The sequence below is a fragment of the Aptenodytes patagonicus genome, chromosome 6 (assembly GCF_965638725.1).
Source record: "Aptenodytes patagonicus chromosome 6, bAptPat1.pri.cur, whole genome shotgun sequence".
In the NCBI taxonomy this organism is placed as follows: domain Eukaryota; kingdom Metazoa; phylum Chordata; class Aves; order Sphenisciformes; family Spheniscidae; genus Aptenodytes; species Aptenodytes patagonicus.
The window spans coordinates 49,816,768-49,838,325 of NC_134954.1; the positions used below are offsets into that span (position 1 = coordinate 49,816,768).

A 21,558-nucleotide genomic window follows, 5' to 3' on the forward strand; every position below is an offset into this window, starting at 1 on the left:
TGTTACTGCAACATGAAAATACTAAATAGCCCACAGTATTTATTAGTCTATGTCGCTATGAAAACAGATGCAACTTAAGGTTGTACTTAAAACGCTATGTATTTAAAACACTTCCTTGTGATTACTATAAAAATATATAACTTCTAGCATTTAACAAAGTTCACTCATACTAACAACCTTTCCTACTATCTAAGAAAACAAACCATTCTAACTAGAAAGAAAAAACAAGATTACTTTATAAAACAAAGAAACAAAATCTAAATCTAAACAGGAGTGTCTATCTAGAAACAAGCTTTACCTGCTCTGAGAAAAATCGAAATCCTTTGTCTTCTCTAATACATTCATAAGTTTCACCAAGCACTGGATTAAATGGCTTGCTTCCCGCTCTAAAGTATGTCGAGGCATAGCCTGACGCTGCAAAAGCAGCTATGAGAACCTGTGAAAATACAGACAAGAACGTAATTGAGAATAGGCAGAGATTCTTGTGTATATGCCATCACTACGTGGTATCACACAACTCACTCCACTCAGAGTGAAATCTGCATTAATGAAGCATGCCTGAGAGTGAAGCCATACATCCCAGACAGAACCAGTACAAACTGTATTTCTTTTGTAGATATAATTTGTTTTTCTTTCATGGCCTCAATCAGTCTCTTTCAACAGTCCCCTAAAATAACAATCTGCACAAGATACTGTTTTCCTACCTTTGACCAGGCTTATCACTAATGATCTAAAACACAGACCCAGCTCTAGTCTATGGTCTCTCTGAATAAATATTATTTGATAACTTCTAATGACAAGATCACATACCATTTTCCTATGGGAACTATTTTATTTAGTGCCAAACATAAATGGCTCTCACTTAGGATGTCCTTAATGCAGAGTTACCTCAGGATCTTCCATGCATGTGCGGCCTTATCAGCCCCCTTGTCTACATGTACAACCAAAATTTAGTAATCTCTAAACCAGGCTTAACTGGGAGTAATAAGCCAAGTGACATGCCACGGTAATTTAGATTACATCTCCCTTTAGCACAGTTAAAAAAAAAAATAGTATCACAACAGGCACTCAGAAGTCCAAACAAAACTTCAGAAAAGCAATATGGGGATAAAAATCACTCAGCTATGGATATAATCTGCTAACAGCAGGGCAAACCTTAACCAGGTCCTCCTTTCCTCATGCTAGCGAGGACGTAACACTCGTGTGAGCTTTTACTTGCTTTGTTTTCTTCCCACTGTGTAATGGGTGCTCCATTCTCTATTCATTTCATATTATTCCTAAATGCAGCATCAACAGAATTAACGCTCTTTTCACGGGCTTTTCTTCAACAGTAAAAACCTTCATTCTTCCAAAACCTTTTTCATTAATTTAACTATAAGAACCTACAGAGAAATGAGGGGTTTTACTATCCTTATGATATATAAAGCAATGAGAAGAAAAAAGTTTCCACTACTTTTGGATGCTTACTTAAGATAGCAAAGTCCTGATTTTTCAGAGAACGGTGAAGAAGCAGGTAACATTCACAGCTCTGCTACCGCTGATGTTTTGGGTATTCAGCACTTCTGCCAAGTAGTCCCACATGCCTCAGCTTGAGTGTGCAATTTGCATTTCTAAGGTGCTTGTTAAAAGTTTGGCTTGTATGCCCAGTATTGCACTAGATATCTGTAGCAGAGAAGGGGATTGAATACACGTTTCCAAGGAAGCTTTCAGTTGCACCGTGGCTTTTCCTTCCTGAACTCTCCTGACTCCTTCAATACTCACCTTTCAAGCTTTTCAACAAAGGAGGCAGAGTCCTACAGGCAAACAGCCTGCTTTACTCAGTACAACCCTGCCCAGTCCTTACAGGATCTCCCTTTTGTGAGGGACATAAGGATTCTTGTAGGAAAAAAACATGTGATGATAAGTAATTCAACCCCCTATCATAAGACAGGTCCAACTTCTTCAGTGACAAGCTAAAAATACCGGTGTTTAGGACCCCTCGCCCTCCTGCAGGCCACGTGAATATGGTAGTTCATGGACCTGAGCGTGTGGCTATAAGACAGCCACAGGCAACCTCTCTTCTCCCAATTATCCACAGTGCTGCTAACCCATACCAGAGAACAGTAGATACGTTCAGCAACAACACCACCAACTTTCCCCTAACAGCCTTTCCCTGTTTCTTCTGAGAAAAAAGAGACATGACAAATCAAAACACCATGAGAGCTGAACATAGGCTGTTGACTGTCAGTCAAAAAACCAAGACATACTTACAGGGGAGCTGAAGTCAGGCTGCCCAGGCAAACTTTGCTTTGGTGTTTTGGAACTTCTCTATTAGAAATTGCCTAGGATGACATCTTATTGACACCTACATTGATCATAAGCCAGCCACAGACCTGATGATTATCTCTGGGAGGCTGCTGGACTCAATCACTGAAAGCCAGGAAAGGATGCTGCAGGGTTAGAAACTGCCAATGCCTACATATACAGTCCTAGAGAGCAAGATCAGTCTTCACAACAATGAGTCACAATTGCAGGACTTGGTTTGAAGTCAAGAAAAGTCCCTCAGCCTTTTCCAAATCAAATGTACCACCTGTAATTGTTCACAGCATTCGTCTGACCCATCAGGGAGGTCTGTTGTCTGTGAACAGGAAGAGCAAGAGAGGACTCTGCACAGATCTCCACTCAACAGCTCCCTTTTAATACAGACATAAGAAGTGCTACACTAAATTTATTACCATGCGTTCATAAGGATCATCTGTTTCGGCAGCCTTGTCCAAGAGTTCACTGTATTCCAGCTCTTCACAAAGATGTTGCAAGGTATTCAGAGGTTCATTTAGCTCAACTGGCATCGATACTTTGGAAAGATCTTTGCCAATGTTATTTCTCAAAATGTTCCACAGATTGATGTTACTGGTGTCAGGGCTGGGAGCTGGGAGACAAGTTCTCCGTCCATTCCTGAATGCGCCTCCTGTCAGCTCACCATTAAGAACTGGGAAGGGAAAAAACTATTATCATAAGAAAGCACCAGATTAAGAAAAACAGACTTATCCATTGAACCAAATCAAGCCAGAACAAGCCAGAACAAGCAAGCCCAACTTCACTGATTTCAGCTGAGTTGGTCTTGTACAGACATGCAGTAAATCTGGTACATGAACATAACCAATGTAATTTCCCAAAGTTTAAAACATAGCAGTGTACTTTGCCGAGAAATGTTGTCTGCAACACTGGTGTTGTCCTCAGATATATTGTCACTCACATCACTGATATAAGATTCATCATCAGAAGCCTAAAACATAAATAAAATATCAATTAAGTCAAATACATATAAAATATATTGACAAATTAGACAAAAATAATTAACTGAAACACAAACATTCAAAGAAATCATCTCTACCCAATTAGAGCTTTTAACTAAATCAACTGGATATTCCAATCAGCCCATACTGCCAGTGCACTAAAAGTGTCAAAACAAATGCTACGCTCTCCTTATATTTCTGAATTCCTTATCATGAAGCCAAATACAGACATTAAATGTGCAAAAGGGTTACTTCAAATGAGATCAGAGATGAACAAAAAATTGACAACGTAACGCGGTGGGGATGAGAGTTGAGAAGAGATAGTCAGATTTGTGCTCTTTATAAAGAACCAAACAATAAAACACAACTTGTGTTTCAGAAAAAAAAATTATATAAACATTGATCTATCATTTTGCAAAACAAGAACTACATCAGTGTTAAGACTATTTTTAAGAATTTTTTTAATAAAAAATTTTTCAGAAATATTAATTTCAAAATATTTTACAGTATTTACTGATGACAGAGTATTTATTATAAGGCCTATACCATTTGGGGGTGATTTTACAAAGTTTCCATTTTGTTTATACTGTACAGACACACCAATTTTCCATGCTGATATAGACCATCCAGACTATTGAGATAACATGTACTTTACACCTGCCAGAAGCAATAAGATAAGGAACCATTCCATTCTTTAGATGAACAACTCTACCAGTGGTTGTGCCAACTCGTGGCACATAAGCAATCCCTATCAAAGAGAAAATATAGTGGCACACTCTTATTTCCTCTTACAGAAGAGTTGTGGTAGACCACAGCAGTACTGTGGCTTTATAAAAAGGTATTTTACAAAATAAATAAATTTTTAAAATTGAAGAATTTATTCAGACTAGCACAGAAAAGCTGTGGACAGCAACATGATTCAGTAGCCTGAACTGTATCTCATTCCTTCAACTTTGAGCTCGAGTGAGCCAATTTTTCAGGCTTTTGTCTACTTATCTGACTAGAGAATAATTTTATATGTACAGTAGAAGACTTTTTTTTTTTAAAGAATATTTTAAAATCTAAATTAGTTGACTACCTAAGTCAGACATAATTGCTCTTGACTATGTGATCCTTATCTGAAACTGCCATAGTCTAGTAAGGATATGTACTGAACATAAGCTACTGATACAAACAACTTTCAACTCAGTTTTATACTTCAGGGAATCATAGAATCGTTGAGGTTGGAAAAGACCTCTAAGATCTGCACCCCATCACAAGGGAGTCTCAGGTTCATTTATCTACACCTTACACATTCTGATACCTTTTTATTCTAAGTAGCATTATAAAAAAAAAACAAAACAATCACCTAAATCTGTCCAACAGCAAAGCTGCAGCATGCTGTCATAGCCTACCTCATTTTCTGACGAGCTGGCAGATAGAAGTACTTCCTGTGCATCAAAGAACTCTGAAACTGATTCCGACATAGAGAGCCTGCTCTCATTAGAAACTTGCTGAGACAGTGGCAAACTGACATGAATTTGTTCACCCGTCTGTAAATAAAGCACAGAAAAATAAAAGTATTCTTTCTAATATAAAAAATATACATAGAAGAGGTAAATCACTTGAATAATTTTTCCATGCCAAATATAAGCACAGATAGTAAAGACAGCATTTTAGTAGGGCTTTGTGTGTACCTAACGGATGAGACTTTGACAATTACAAAATAAAGTGCATTTTGAGCAGTGAGATACATGTCTTCATTTGAAGCCTGCTCAGCATCAACTGCTAAGTTTTAGCAGCGCAAATTAATCACAGATCTAGCTCTGTATTCAGAGGAATGATTTTGTGGACAATAGCTGGATTGTGTCAGACAAGTTCAACCATGAAATTCAGATGAAAAGACACCTGGTCATAACAAATTAGATCACTGGGAGCTAGCTTTGATACAACCAAAACTCAAAGATAAAGCTTTATAAGGTCAGGGAGTTATAAGTTACTTTCAAAATAAATGCACTTGTGAACCAGTTTAGTAACAAATGTTTGAAATGTTTGAATTTTCAGGAGGATGGCTATAATACATATTTATGTGTTTTTATTCCATGTTTGTACTCCAAATCTCATTTGAATTATGCCATTAACACCGACTCAATACTACTAAAGGGAATGAACTCTCTATGGTTTATAAGAAAGAGAATTTAACAGCAAAGGCAAGGGTTCAAAACTGTGTTATGTGTGTATCAGTATGGGGGCTAGCTAATTTAAATATTGGAACATACCTTCATCTTCCTGCTATTGATGGGAGGAACACCAGGTTTCAATGTGTTACCCTACAGGCTATCGCCTTAAGAAGGGGGGAGAAATATTAAGATTCTCTCCCTGCACCATTCTACCAAAGGAGCTGCTGCTGTGGAAGGAAACAGGCTTCTGACTTAATCCCTTAATTTATACAGCATGTTGCTTCTGGGAGATAATACAGATGAAACTACTGAAGCCCTTCTGAACACAGTTAACTCTTCAGATTGCAACTCTATCCCCATTAATCTTACTACAGAAGTCCTGCAGATGGTTTTGTTGACATCTTAATCCTGTAGAATTATTCTATATAGTTGCCTCAAAATGCACTAACAGAAAAAAAAATCATAAACAAGCCAAGAGGTCAAAACCCATTCCTTTTTCACTGGGGCTTATAAGCTTGTAGATGGTTTATGATGTTTGATGAATTATAATGGAAACAGAAGCCCATTTCACTGTTACCTTTACAGGAAGTGATTAAAATTCTAAGTTTTTGTATAAGCTAGAGGGATTTGGAAAAATACACATGCCCCTACCTGAAAAAGATGCTCACACAGGCATTATCTACACACTGCAAGATTATATATATAAAGCAGTCAAGAGAAGAAGTGAATGAGAGATCTGGGAACCTCTTTGAAAAACTCCTTTAGTCAGACACACTTCTACCAAGATAACGATGTACATATGAAAAAGAAACAGCTAACCAACAAAAAATACAAAATAGAAGATATGGTCATTGCTCAGAACTTCACTGCAGGTTGCTATGCTGTGGCACCGCTTCACCTCTATCTTCTGTTGCTAGTCTCCAACATGCTGGACTCTTGGAAAAATTGTTTGGACGTTTTCAAAAAGCAAATAAACAAAAGTAATTGGAAACATATTTTCACCTTCCTTTCTTGTTGGAAGAAATAATTAGGAGACAAGAGTATGTTAATTGAAATGCACAGAAATTGAAATGCATAGAAAAAAATTAGTGGAAATGACAAATGAAAAATATTTCAGTAAAATGCAAGCAGAATGGTTGTCAAAGTGACCACATTAATTGTAACATATTACAGCTCACAAATTCAGATTTGTCCTTCTCATGAGAGAAGCTGACTTGTTATTAATACAAATGTTTGGTAATCTGTTGACTGAGGAAAGCAAAACAAGAAAGACTAGGTGTTGCAAACGTGGTATCAGTATAGTGCTTGGTTCATAGACTGAACCTTTTGTTTTCAGCAGTGCCACTCAAGATAAACATCAGTCCCTTTAAGCACTTGCAGGATCAGGCCATTAAATACTAAACTGTTCTGTTGATTTGGCAAGAAACTAAGATACAGAATTGGTTAGCTACTGTGTGTTACATTCAAATACAGTAAAACCTCACTAATTCCCAAAGCCAACAATTAATATTCCAAAACTGGAGTCCTTCCCTGTTTCTCTGCAGAGACCAAACTGAGTTCTTTCATGAGATCTAACATATGCAAAATAAAAAGACAGAAGTTTTATTTTATGTAGGGAAAATATAATCTGATTTTTTCTATAAATGAACACTTGCCAATCTGAAAAATTTTATAATTTGCCAGGCGCGTTTCAGCTATTAGTGAGAATTAGCAAGGTTTGATTGTACTCTAAATCCATTAAAGGCCAAAGTCTTACCTCATCAGGACTAGGGATAATATTTACACTGACAACCTGATCACAAATAACAGATTCTGAATGTATTCTGTTCAAGCGACTCCTTAGTTCAGCATTCTGGTTGAGAGCCTTAAAATAAAAATTGCACATTTCATTTAAAATTAAATAGTAAGTGTTAAACAGGAAAAAAAAAAAAAGTAGCTTCTTCCAAGCAATTTCCTAAGAAATCACAGAACCTCCTTTATTTCATTTTTAGAGAGATACCTATTGTGAGATCCTCTCTAACATGATTTAATCTTTTGATTGGTTTGCCTTCAGTGATTTTCAGGAGGCAGGGGGGACAGATATTCTCCCACAATGTAACAGTGGCATTCTACCTTAATTCTTCAGATAGCTCTTTGACAGGTATACTGGTGGATTATGTACATGGGGAGTGAATGCAGCAAGAAAGAATGAAACTGCAGAACAACAAATGGGAACTACCCGCAAAATGCCCAAAGAGGCAATTCTTGGTTTACAACTATACAGCCCTTTCTGAATGAAGGTTATCAGCATTCAGAGCCTGCAAAAGGAAATTGCCTCCTTTCCAGCAAAAACAACATAATTGCTAGTATCATTGGGTGTTTGCCCGTCCAGGTCAATTTGATATATTTGCATGTGTGTACTCATTTCAAACTACTGATCCATTAGAGTGTCACAAATACCAATAGAATTCAACTGGTGTCTTGTATCTGCTGATTTTTCTCCTTTTTTAAAGCCCAACCTAGATTATAAATTTGGGTGCATATATACATATTGTCTGTTATCTAGAAAGAACTCATGTGCAAGATTCTGAAATCCAGAAGAAGTGTAATATGTTACATACCTAGAACATGAACTGACTTAACCCTAATATATCCCCAGTACTGAGGATTATAGAAAAGAACAACAGACAGACATACTGTTTTAGTAGAAAATGACTGTTATAACGGAGTAAGAATCTTCTTCTGCCTCCCCCTAGTGCAGACTCAGGAATAGATTGCATGAGTGTACTGAAACAAAGTAGGACCAAAGTAAAATAGGTTAGCTTAAACTGCCACTAAACAGTTTAAATTACCCCATTTTGCTTTATTCTGAAACGGTCTGGGCATGTTCACAGTTGCCATCTACCAGGAAGGGAAGGTGATGACCAACAGCAGCCTGGCAGTAGCTTCTTAAACTGCTCAAACCTGGTCATGAGACTGGTCAAACCCAGCCATCTGACTAAGGTCAAATTTCTATTTATTCCCCATTGAGACTATGAACTACTGTGTGACAGTGACTTTTAGACTGACACTGGAGGCCAGGAACAAGAAGAAAACATCATCACCTATTTCATGCAAGTTGCTAATAAGTCACCACAGGTCTTAGTTAAATTTGTATCAATAACCAGAAATGGTTACCCTTATCTCTCGTCCTTAATCTTTTTTTATTACAACACACAGTAATCAATCTGCATAACATGGTATGTATCTGTATCTATAGAAATGTTGTGCATCAATTTTAATCTCATAGCAAAAACCTCCAACCCAATAACAATAAGTGTATGAAATTATATACACATTTGGGTGAAGTTCTGCTTGCCTTTAAACCTCTGCTCACATTTTTTTCAGATGCAGTACTCCACACCAATCCATTCTTCAGAGTAAAAGCTTTTATGTTTCCTTGACAATGAATTAAAAAATCCAAGTTATTTTGCAACCTGAGGACTTACTGTTGCTTTACCTCTTCTTCCCCACTAAAGCCAATGACAATTTTTCCTTTGGCTTAAGTGGGAGAGATGCTGGACAGTAACAGGTGTGTATCTGAAAATCCAGTTTACCCATGATTATCTTGTAACCCATGATTCCTTTTGCAGTTAGAGACATGGACATATAAAACAAATCTGAAGATGTACAGTCAAAATTTAAAACTTAATTAGGAAAACAAGAATATCTCCTTGGCTGTGCTGGAAACAGCTCCAGGAAAGATATTCAGCATTTGTATAAAAACATTTGATCCTTTTTCTTTACTTTGGAAAACGATAACAGATACATGCTTACACAAACAAATTATATCCTTCGCCTCCACATGCATTGAGGTTAGTCCTATGTTATAACAGAACATATGTCATAGTTCTGGTCAAAAACTTGTTTTTTTCTTGGCTCCTTCTACCTCAGCAAATGGCCACAATACAAAAGAAATAGTGCATCTGGCAAGCTAGATGTGCTTGAAATCAAATCAAGAACATACCTGAGAGAGGGACTGTCTGAGGTGTGCTATTTGAGCATTGTGGCCTGTAAGATCCTGCTCTGAAACAATCTGCTTAAGCTTCTCCTTCTCTATAGCTATGCTGTTAAAGGCAGACTTCAAAAGAGAATGCACTAAGCAAAAAGACAAAAAGAAAACAAGTGTTTTCTCAGCTACAGAATTGCACATTGACATCTATTACAATATTTCAGCAATGAAGACAGAGTGAGATTGCCATCCCACAATTACAAAATTTGAAACAAGGATCTGAACTTCAAGTAATCCACGCCAAATTAAGTACAAACACTTACAGCTTGAGGCTGTAATGTGCATGCTGTGTGTTCACACATATATCATCTGAGCATATTCTTGGTGCTGAACGTAGGGAAAGGTGCATATTTGGAAAACCTGTGTCCAATGTGTGTTCTTTTCTTTCTGTTTTTTTATTTTTCTTTTCAGAGTAACAAAAAAATCAGTTCTGCTAAGACTTAATATTGCACTAATAAAGAGGATTACTTGGTCTTTAAACAGGTTTTTGACATTTTTTAAGATATCAATCTCACGTTTTTCCTATGTTTGTTATATAACAGATAGCAAACTGATAACAAACCCTTTTAAAAATAGTATTTTTCAGTCTGTAGGACCATTCATTTATTGGCAATAAAATGGTATTTGTAAAGTACATTCTAGAAATAAGCTACTGACATAGAAAACATTGCACAAAAATGAATTGCACAGCATTATATGTAGAAGTGACATTCTGATTCATCTTTGGGGAGAAATAAAGCATTTTATTGAGAAACAAAATGTTTGCAAATTCAGTCACGTATTTACAAGATGCAGAAAGTAGTTCAGAAGACTTCTAAAAAAATCTCTTATGAGACAGTTTACCTATCTCTACATTCATGACATCCATGGAAAATGTAAGAAGGATAATACATGTAGTCTTTATGTAAGCCACCCGACAAGCTAAAAATTCTTACACAATATCATCTAATGCAGATGAATGCCCTGGCCATAACTAAGTGAAGGCAGTAAAGAAACACAACAGAGAAGTACAATAAGGGAAAGGCTTGACATTTCCAGTTACCTTTTTGTGCCATCAGGCAGAATTCTTCTTGAAGCTTCATGTACTCAGTAGAGCACTCCAGAGGGTCCGTTACGTGGCTTGGGGGAGTCTGAAACTCGATGTCGGCACAAAGGTTGGGATTGGACGAATGCAGTCGAACAGGTGACATTGTAGCACTGAAAGGAACCTACAGTGAGAAACAGTGAAGAAATATTGTATAAGGTGCAACCAACCTTTTGACTCTGTTGAAGCAAAATACAGTTTTCTTCTGAAAACAAAATACTTAGTTCACAATGTGAAGAACATGGTAAGAGTGAACATGTAACTTTTTATTCTCCTAAATCTCAGCACAGCCGATGCAGAATTCTCTTGAAATTTTTCACTGCAACAGACAAAAGAAGGCCTAAATACATAGCTAACAGCTAACGATGGAGCATTTCAATTCTAACATTTACAAAAATGGACCATTTCCCAATGCTTAAAAGATGACTGAAAAATTGAACCATGACACATGCTGCTTTATACTTGGACATTTGAGAGTACATGTAGTATGACTCTTGTTACAATACCAACATTCGAAGTATGCAAGTTCCTACACAGATCTAGAAATAGGATATAATATTACCAAATATATCATTGAAGTTTTTCAAAACTACTGGTAAATCTTGAGTTGAAACTCACTGTACTGGCAATTATGAAGAGGGAAAAAGCATATAGTCTTTCTATATTCTTTCTAACTAAACAAATAAACAACAACCAAAAAAAAAAAAAAATCAAAACTCGACCTGATTTACATTTAAGTATATGAACCACAAATAAATGCAGAGAAACATGGTTTAGTAAGATGGAGCAAAGAATTTAGTTTATTATCATTTCTACTTCTCTTTCTATACCTTTCAGGTACTGTAACAAAAATATACATGTAAATCTTTATAAGTTATATACACATGTATCATGTGTACGGAACAGTTACCTATATGCTACATATGCAGTGTATGGCTACCACTGTTATATATGCGATGTGTATGTGTGACCGTATGTTGTATTTTATTTTAATTTTACCATTTACACACATGTCTAAAAATCAGACCAAGAACACAATTTTCAAATTTAAATGCAAAGGAAAGGCATGCAGAACTACATTTTGTTACCTAAATATTAAGCACTGTTAAACACATTGAACACATTAAATCTAATTTATTTCATTATATTGATCAAATGCATAAATCAAGAATTTCCACACTGCAGCCCAATATAATTATTCAAATATGAAAAATGGGGCCAAAATATAAAATGTGTCTTCCAAGGCATGATAAAGAGCAGCAGATAACATAAAAAGTCATATTACTAAGAATTTTTATCAACAGGTAAGTTCTATACTACCGTCAATATTTGAAATTGGTACCTTATTATTTGATTAGATCAGGGAATGGTTTTATCAATCCCTCCCTGTAAAAGTTGTCATTGATATATGTTTTAGGTTTCTGATTCCCCAATGAAACCCTCAAAATCCTGTTGGATCTATTCATCACATCTCATTCCACTCATAAGCGTATTATGCAAAACACCATTTTCCATCCTGTTCTTCCTCAATTTCCAGATACATATAGCACATAAAATAATAGCTCTATGGTACCTGTCCAGTATAAACTTTATTCTCTTCTCTCATGTATTTTGATTTCCAGCTATATCAACAAAGTAGGGGTATTTATTGGACCTCATTTTAGCCTCATATCAAGAAGACTCCATTAACAGGAGATGTAGAAAAAATTCCTTCCATTCGTACTGGATATTTACCCCATTATCTTCTTCACGAGTACCAGACTGCCTCTCTCAACAGCCCAACAAAACTAGGTTAATTGACTAATGTGACTAAATGCAGGTAAATTTCAAGTTTCCTTTACAAAACCTTTTCACTTCTTAAATCGGAGAGCATGTTCCCAGAACTTTCTGACTGGGAGCACCACAAAGGTTCAATTGCTCCAGGAGGACAGAGTAGGTGGCTACATGATAGCTGGGTGCGCAGGGAGCACGTACCCAAGCCTCAAGCCCATCCAGAAGGCAGGAAAGAAAGCTGATCCCAGCTATAATGCAGGACCTTGAGGGAGAGTCCCCACAGCCCCACATGCCTGTGTTGATGGGGCAGATTGCCCCAGCCCCACACAGACTGGCAGAGCTGCAGGCAGGCTGCCCACACATGAGGGGGGGTCTTTAGTCACTTTGTGATGAACCTAGCTGAAGAGACCTGTTTTAGATCCATCATTTCTGCCTCATACCTCAGCTGGCCAGGCTGAAAAGCAATGTTTCTGCAGTGAGGTTTATTGGAAAAGTAACATTTTAAAGTATGTCCTAGAAACAGCATTTACATGTTCTACAAATACTGTCACACTGCTTGCAAGAAATATACATTCACATGACAAGTAGCTGCTTTGCCAACTGCTTTAAATACGAGAACCAAAAATATTGAACTGTTGACTGACATGAACTCTCCTCATAGGCATCTTTTAGAAAAGTTTCCAAGCTACTGTCCACAACAGATGAAAAAATCCACATTGAACAAACTCTTTCATTCTCTTGAATAGGCAACAGTCCAAGAAACACTGCCAACGTACTTCTCTTCCCCTTTTTTCCTTTCACTGCTGTGCTTGCTGTCTATATCCATGATGACAATTCTGACTTTATAATCCATTCTTTTTATGGTTGATTTTTTGTTGTTGTTTTGGAGGTTTTTTTAAAAATATTTAGCTTCTTGATGCATCACTCTGCTTTCCTTCATACACACACTCTTCTAGACATGACCTCAGATGTACATTGTCCTGACTTTTTGCTTTATGCCAGGGGCATAATATCCACTCATCCATCACCTTCTTCAGAATTACGTGTTCATGTAGGAACAGACTGTTCCTGGTAGAGTGGGTTGTAAGGAAAACCTCCTCTTTCTGCCATGCATTTAACTGATGTAATTCTGTATCCCTCAGTCTATACACAAAGCTTCACTGTCTGGGAGAGACAAGCACTTTGGTACATCAGCCAGGAAGAACGGGCCATTGCCACAACCACTGCAACAGCTGCAGAGTCAGTTTGGTGCCTCTAGTTTTCTTTTGTCCTGCACTTTTTCCAGCTCCTCCAAGATGTCCCTCAACAGGCCCTCACTTCAGCTGCAGGTAACAACTCAGCGATTCCCTGGACTCCTACTGCCTTGCAATCTAAGTCCAGCTGTGTTTGCTCCACTTAAGCACTCCTTGGTACAGCTCTTGCCAATGCTGTTTAACTACTGCTGAACCTACTGGTTAGAGCCTCCCACTGACAGTGCTCAGGCACATAAACTGAGAAGCGGGTTGATTTCTCTGCTAGGCAGGCAGACCAATGAGGTCAGAATATCAATCAATTATTGAGCACAGCATTCAGCATCAACTGATTACGGGGGATTAAATTTAGATGAGTTAATTTGGAAACTGGAGAAACACAGATATGTCTCATGCTTTTTAGGAGGGCCTAACAGTAACTGAGTTTTGTGGTTCAGGTAGCAGGAGCTCAAGGTATTCAGGCTTAAGCAGAAGCTATGTCTGATCTAGGGGATTTTAGCTATGGGCTGGAGCAGCCGACCCTGGAATACTTTAGCCTGGAGAAGACATTCACTGCTTGGGCTAGGTAAGGGGTATGCGTTTAAAGCTCACTTCAATCTTTGGCTGCATAGAGTCTTCCCTATCTACATGTTGTACTACTCAGTTGATGGATTAGTACTAATGTCTATATCGTGCATTCCTAATAAGTGCTTTCCTGATAAAGCAGCACTGAAGATATCCTTTTGATGCTAATTTGATTTCACAAACAGCGCTTCCCCCTCCCAATTCCCAGCCCCTGTGTTGATTTCATAGCTCCAGATTTTGTGGCGAAGACTTAGAGAATTAGCAAAACTAAATACAGACAGTAGAGGTAGTAATATGACTTTTTGGGATAATGGAATGTAAACAGAAAGTGTCTCAAATGAAAAGGCTAACCTTATACTACTTTAAAAAAAAAAAAAAATCAGGAAATTTTATAATTCCATGGTTGTTGGTAACAAATCTCCTTGGTTCTGCTGTCTTGCTATAGGCTGTCATGAGAATCTTTTAACAGAATTTGATCATTTCTTTCCATTTTGTATAGTATATAGCAGAGTATGTCAAAGACGTTCAAATAGCACAGGGCCTGCGTCTAACCGTCACTTGCACTTGAATAAAGGAGGAGGGACATGTGCCATGTAAACAAGCTCAGACCCACATTTATGGAATTAATTTGTGTCAGGCCTGACCACTTCTAAGAAACTCAGCTGAAAATGGGTAGCATGGACACCTCCAAAAAGTGCAAGAAACATTTTCATAAGCTTATTACACATTCAAGTTACACAGCTTCCCATCTTTAGAGCTATCCCTTGATTTTTAAATCCACTCACTGTTGTAGCCACTGCAGCTGCTAGTCTCTGCCGGCGTCGTGTTGTGCTGAACTGGCCCTTCGGTGCCGGCCCTTCCTGACAGTGAATGCAAGAAGAGAAGGAAGTAGAGAAAGAGAAGGGAAGGGGTGATGGGACACAGGAAGGTGAAAGGTGATCAGAAAAGGGAGAGGGAGAGTCTTTAAATGGATTTCAATTTTGTTAACTCTTATGGCCTACACATTCTGAGGACGTCCCATGTTTTCAGTTGTGTATGCCAGAGACATGAAAAAGCTAGATACTTCACTAAAATTATCTCCAGATGAGTTGGACCGCAGTGCACTCACTAAGACTACAAAAAAAAAAAATTTCTATTAGCATTGCCATTCAGAGTCATAAGGCAATTATGGAATAAGAAAACAAAAAGGATGCTATGGCATGGCAGAAAACACAAAACCCAAACTCCTTCTGGGGGTCACTTGACCATCTAGAAGATGAATTCTGAAAGAGGTCACTTTGCATTAGTGGAAGTGTATGAACTGTGGTCATTGAAGATGCATGCATCTCAATGGTAAAACTGTTCAGTGTGTATGTTATAGTAAGTTTGCTTATGTAAACACTCCTGTGCACAGCTCTAGCATTTCCATGCCCATCCTTGAGCCTATCTGTTCATTTTCTCCACACACCACTTTTTTGAGTTCCAACTGCTTCTCCCGTGCATTACTGAAGGCTTGGCTTCCAAAGCAATGCAAAACCTCAGATAAAGCAGCACAAATGAAAACTAAGTATTCCAACAACTACTTCCTTTTCTGCATGCCTAACCTGTAGCCTCATCCTGTTTAATTTCACTTTTATTTTACTTTTATTAAAAATTCATCACGGTACATTAAAGTCAAACAAGTAATTGTCTAATGCAGAGGAGCTCCACACCTATCATAAAGTCCTTCTATTTAATGTCTAATCAAAATGTCATTATTTTGAAGCCATTTTAAGATTTTAGAAGACTAGAAAAGCCACCTTTCTGCTTTTAGAAAACAATTTTCAATCCCTTTACATTTTTCTTCCCCTATATCTTCACCTATAGCCACTTCAGTATTTTTAAATCTATATACATTTTTACTTTTTCTGAAAGCAGCCTGGGTGCCATATAAATAACAATGGTATAGATTGGTACATGGACACCATGCTGAAGAACAGGATATTGTAGTTCAATTATTAGCTGAAGTGTCTTGCCCCTGTAACATTCCCGCTGGTAGGGTTGCTGCATCTGAGAATGGCCATACCCTTCACCCTCTGGCTGATGTTAGTGGCAGTGTTACTGACAATGGAAGGGTTGTCTAATGATCACAGTAAGAGAAGCCTTGCTTTGTAATATTTTATGAAATTCTAACATTAAAAAACACGTAGATAACCTCTAAAATACAGAGTACAAACTTTGTTAAAGCAGAGAACGCATCATATGCATAATGTAAAGCTCTTTGTGCGCTACAGAAGTATGTCTATCCTGTGAATAAGAGTTTGGAAGAATATTCTTGTTTAACTAATAGGGACGTATATAAATATATACACGTACAGAGAGATATGCACAAATATATATATAACTGCAAGATTATGAATGCAGGTATACATTATTAAAATGGGAACAATGAGCTCTGCAGAACTACACACTCCCCTCAACACAATAGAAAGTGACATCATAATCTGAGTTACGATATAAAGAAATACTTACTTAAGGGAAAAGGTAATAAGCCAGTCTTTGGGTCTGGTTTCATTTTTGAGCTGAAACCCTCAGCAGAGCAAGATGACTTTTCAGGTTGCTCCATACTATACAGTCTCTACTAAACTACTCCCTGCCCGCCCGCCCCCCCCCCCCAAAAAAAAAAAAAAAAAATCAGTCTTGGAACTTCACAATTCTGAGCTTTTGAAGGAAATTCAATTAACGTTAGTTCATTTTATTGCTTTTCGGCAATATTTTTTTTTCTTCTTTTGAAGATCTTTAGATTGTCATGAGAATGACAAATTAGTCTTTTACCCAAGGTGGGGGGGGGGGGGGAACCCCCAACTCATTTTTTGTACAAAAGCATCATTTGTAAAATGAATGAATACAGGTCAACTAACCTGTTGTTGCAGGTCATTTTCATAAGACTTTAAATAGGCTTTTTAAAAACAAAATAAACCTCCTTCATAAAAGCAATCTTTCTTCAGAGAAGCAGTCCATGTATTACTCTTGAGTAAAGGCCTGTAAATTAAGCTGTTAATTCTAAACAATTTAGCAATACTAAACTCCCAAACCTGCAAATGTATACACACATTACGCTCAATTTTACTTCGGGGAGTAACCCCACTCTAGTCACTGGGATTAGCTGTGTGAGCAAAGTTAACTGCATACAGAACTGGTATACCTAATTGGTAAATAGATATTTCCAAGAAACAAAGCAAGCAGCTTTTCTTACAAGAAAAAGTATGTTTTAAAGACATTATACACTAGCATTCATATTGCAGAATGTGTTAGCAGGAATACAACCAAAGCTATCTTAGTAACAAAAAACTGGTAACGAGTACAATACAAAATCTGGATGGGAGAATTCTCTCCTTGCATCTTATGCAGCAGATGCTGAGCTAGCAAAAATTACACCCTCGTTCCCTATTACTCATGAACAAGACACCTGTATATAGAGCTCCCTAATTTTTATGTTCCCCGGAAGGACAGTTCTCAACATCATATGATAGTGCAACTAGCTTAAAGTTAGTATGTTAGTATTAGCATTATCCCCTAAAACTAATGAGATGTATGGAGGCACAGGGAAAGGAAAAGGACAACAGCAGTTTTCTTAGTACCAAATGTCAACCATTTAATAGCAAATCATGTGTAGGCACCATGAAGAAACGATCACAAATTAGACAAAGTGATTCTCAGTATTGGATGCCCTGATAAACAGTTTGTAAAGAGTTGTAGTAGTCTTGAAAAAAAATTACCAAGGCCAATGAAGCTAGAAGGAATGGCTAACAGAAGAACAAAATGGGACTGTAAGCTTAAAAAGCACCTAGGCATGGGAGGAAATCCACATTTTAGTGGAACGGCAACATGAGCAAATTAGGAATAACACAATGAGTCAGAGTGAGGCCATCTTCCACAAACCACAGCTTTAGACCATTCATGGGACAGGACAGCCCTTGAAAGAATAAATAATGTGTTGAGCCCATCAAACTAGGCAAGATAATGGAGCAGCCAAAAAGGAGTCTTCATCTTCCATATGATTTCGAATAATTTTACTGTTTCTGTTTCACTACAAATTAATTTATTAATCAGTCATCAATAACTTAATGCTTTGCTCAAACAAAATAAGCTTTACGTTTCCAGCATTAAGCTTGCCAGGAGTTAATGCTGACTCAGGTTAGACAGAGTTCATTATCGACCCAGAAGTGACAGACCCATGTAGAGCAGTGCTATGCACACAAACTCTCTCAGGGGAACCTGCAAACTGACCGTATTTGAGAATTTCAGGAGCTGAGGCACAAGTCCTGCCAAGCCACAAACAGTTTGAGAGTCAGGTGCCAAAATGATGGAAGCCCAGACCAGTGCCACTTTGGCAAAGTGCAGGCAACACAGGAACAGCTTGTAATTCCTCCTGACCCACCCTAAATCATCATACATTGACTGCTTTCATCATTTTTTCATCATTGTTGTGGAAAGGAATTTTTCTGAGACCACTGTGGCATGAAAGAAGAACATGCAGTGTTGACTCTGTCTCTTCATAGGCACCAAGTACTTGCATCCATTTTCCTGATATTTTTATTTGCCTATGTTATGCTGCAGCAGGGAAACACAGTGATCCTTCAAATGCACGTAATAGGACATGACATCAATCACCAAAATTCCTCTGTTAATAAACCTTTTTAATCCTAACAGATGCTTCATTGTTCAACCTATTGTGATTTATCTAGTATACCAGGTAGAAAGAAAAATCGTGTACAACAGCTGCAATGAGAAAGCTGATGCAACTACAATTTCTTCTTTCTTTAAGATTATTAATCTTAAATGAGTCACAGAAAACTCCTTATTGTGCCTCTAGGGGACATATTAAAAGCTTTCAAAGTTTGCATGAATTTCAAGGAATTTAAATGGATCAAAAGTTGCTGACATTTATTTATCCCGTAGCAGACAGCACAGTGGTAATTGTTAGCTCTGGAAGTCAGTTGAATATAGTCTTCATTATCAGTTGCTCAATTATAAAAAATACTAGGTTTTGGATTAGGCCTCAAAACACACAACTACGTCCGGCAAAACACAATAAGACATCCTGGATCTAGCAGTATTACAAGCGTATTATGCTTATTTCTGTGCTTTTACTTTTCAGCTCTAAGGCAGGATAGGGTAAATTCTTTCTTCATGTAATTTATTCTTTGGTTTATTCAGTTTGTTCCCATACTAGCCTTTTCCATAAGAGAAGGCTTGCAAAAATACTTCTCGTTAGTAACATTCCTAGTATGGGTCTTGACAGAGACAACTGGTGTGTTTAGCATTTCGTTCATGTTTTCTGCTTTTAGCTTGATGTCACCTGTTCAACTGCCCTTCTTGGCAAGTTTGAGATAGCATATCAGTATCCCCATGTGCTGCATGCATATTGCCTTTTTTGTACCTTAATTGACTAGTATTCAGATCCCACTCCTTTCCCTAGATGGCAATGTTTTCATATGAATGAAAGTAAAATCAATACTTTTCTATCTTCTCTAGGTTTTAAACAACAAACTGAGATTTAATTTACTTCATCAGGAACATAAGAGACAGTACATTGACTTCCTATTTTCAGCTAATACATCATTTCATGCTTAAAAGTTAATCTAAAAGTACAGTGAAAAGTAAAACATTGTGCATTCAGTACCTGAAGTTGAATTTTTGCATCTTTGCTGACACTTTTTGTTCTCCATCGTCTCGTGACCCGCTTGTCTTTCTTTGAAATATCTACACAGTTAGCCTACATTACACAAATAGTTAAAAGCGACAAAGTACTATTAAGTTGACACAAGCAACACAGACAGTACAGCAAGTTAGTAAAGAATTGTAGCTTTAAGCATCTACAAATTAGAAAGCAAGGAGAAGAATGCCACTGCCAGGGCCCTCAACTATAGCAGTGACCAGCTGTAGCTACCCCTACACTTCTATAAACACATGGCATATTTAGCTCCTTTAGCAAAACTACTGGTATACTTTCTTCATGAGTGCACAATATTTAGGACCAGATCTTGAAATCCTCATGGATTTCTATTCTGGTACGACTCAGAGAAACGTAGAGTTCACCTCTTCCTGAAATCAATGTTAAGTCTCATTACCTCATTGGAACTAGACTTCCCAACTCACCAACACCACTGGGAGATTTGTGTACTCAAGGGGACTAAGTGAAAAATGGAAGAAAGTATTTAGGATTTAGGATCCGCTGTTGCTTCCTTGTGGACAAGAGAAAAACTCACCCTGAACTGGGAAATGGTCCAACCCTTGGGACCTTTGTACTATACCCTCTTTTCTAGAGCATGCAACTTCATCTTTGAGGGTCTTTGCGTCTCCACTTCTTAAAAACTTAAAATGATATCTTACTCAGCACAACAAAAACTCCTTAAATACCATTTCAATGTATACATGTATTTCAATTGTAACAGTTCTTAGTTTTGCTTTGCAAATGACTTAATCATTTGATTCGTCCTCTTTGACTCAAATAAGTCTTAATTATTTGTTTACACATAATTACACAATTATTTGTTTACACATTATTACACAATATTAACATGTAAGATAAACCTTTCATCCAAGAGTTACTATGATTTCAGAAAATCATTCTGAGTTAACAGACATCTCTATATTTCTCTTAACACAAAGAACAAATGTTTCAGCGTGATGATTTATGTTCAAGCATATTTACCTGCATGTCTGTGAAATTTGGCGCTGACTGAGTTCTCTGTAGTATTTCTAAATTTTGAAGAAGTTTACTGAGTTCCACAAGGTTTGACTGACAATGAGCAAGATCTAACAGATGTAAAACGAAAATACATTAGGTGCTTCAGTTTGACCTTTTTTTTTTTGCCATGATGTCCATCATTGGCACTTTATTGCTTATAAAAGTTAAATGTCCAAACTCCTAGTAGTAAGGCATCTAAGTAAAAGCTTTATTTTCAGAGATGTTGATCACTTGTTATTTCTATGGGAGTCGCCAACAAGTCTGGACCTCAAAAGCTGGTCATATTTTAACAATGATATCCATTAAGATAATACAGATTATTAAGATAAATTTTAAAAGCAACATCCCAAAACATGCAGAGAGGGAAGTTCCCACTACAAGACCTGAAGAGCTACTTCCTGTGCATGTAAAGATGCAACTTAACCACTTTACTGACTGTTTCTTATTTCATATCAACAAGAAGTTTTGCTGAAAGAACAAGGCATGAAATGGTAAAGACTAACCTTCTGCACATCTGTCCATCTCTTCAGAGTCCTGCAACCAGGCTGCTACTTTACTCTGACCAGTAGTGCAGGTGGCAGGAAGGCTGTTACTGCAAGGTATAGGAGACTGCCAGGGGAAGCTATTTTGTTGCACCTAAGGCATAATAAAATGCTTAAATTTACTGTTGCTATGTTGCTCAGTCAGTGTAATCACCATAGTACTTCAGAA

General features: G+C 37.4%; 1 protein-coding gene across 5 annotated transcripts in view; it reads right to left on the reverse strand.

Moving 5' to 3' along the window:
- The window catches only part of OSBPL6 (oxysterol binding protein like 6), a 99,191-nt gene that overhangs the window by 8,426 nt on the left and 69,207 nt on the right, over window positions 1-21,558 (reverse strand). Inside the window, exons 8-18 of one of the 5 annotated variants that reach the window (XM_076342529.1) lie at window positions 21,351-21,483; window positions 20,812-20,915; window positions 19,780-19,872; window positions 14,921-14,995; window positions 10,507-10,672; window positions 9,420-9,550; window positions 7,191-7,298; window positions 4,670-4,807; window positions 3,178-3,265; window positions 2,715-2,968; window positions 299-436 (exon numbers count right to left, since the gene is read on the reverse strand). In XM_076342529.1, the coding sequence (XP_076198644.1) occupies window positions 299-436; window positions 2,715-2,968; window positions 3,178-3,265; window positions 4,670-4,807; window positions 7,191-7,298; window positions 9,420-9,550; window positions 10,507-10,672; window positions 14,921-14,995; window positions 19,780-19,872; window positions 20,812-20,915; window positions 21,351-21,483 (1,428 nt within the window). The remainder of the gene's footprint in view (window positions 1-298; window positions 437-2,714; window positions 2,969-3,177; window positions 3,266-4,669; window positions 4,808-7,190; window positions 7,299-9,419; window positions 9,551-10,506; window positions 10,673-14,920; window positions 14,996-19,779; window positions 19,873-20,811; window positions 20,916-21,350; window positions 21,484-21,558) is intronic. The other 4 variants (XM_076342530.1, XM_076342531.1, XM_076342532.1 and 1 more) reach the window with 4 other exon arrangements.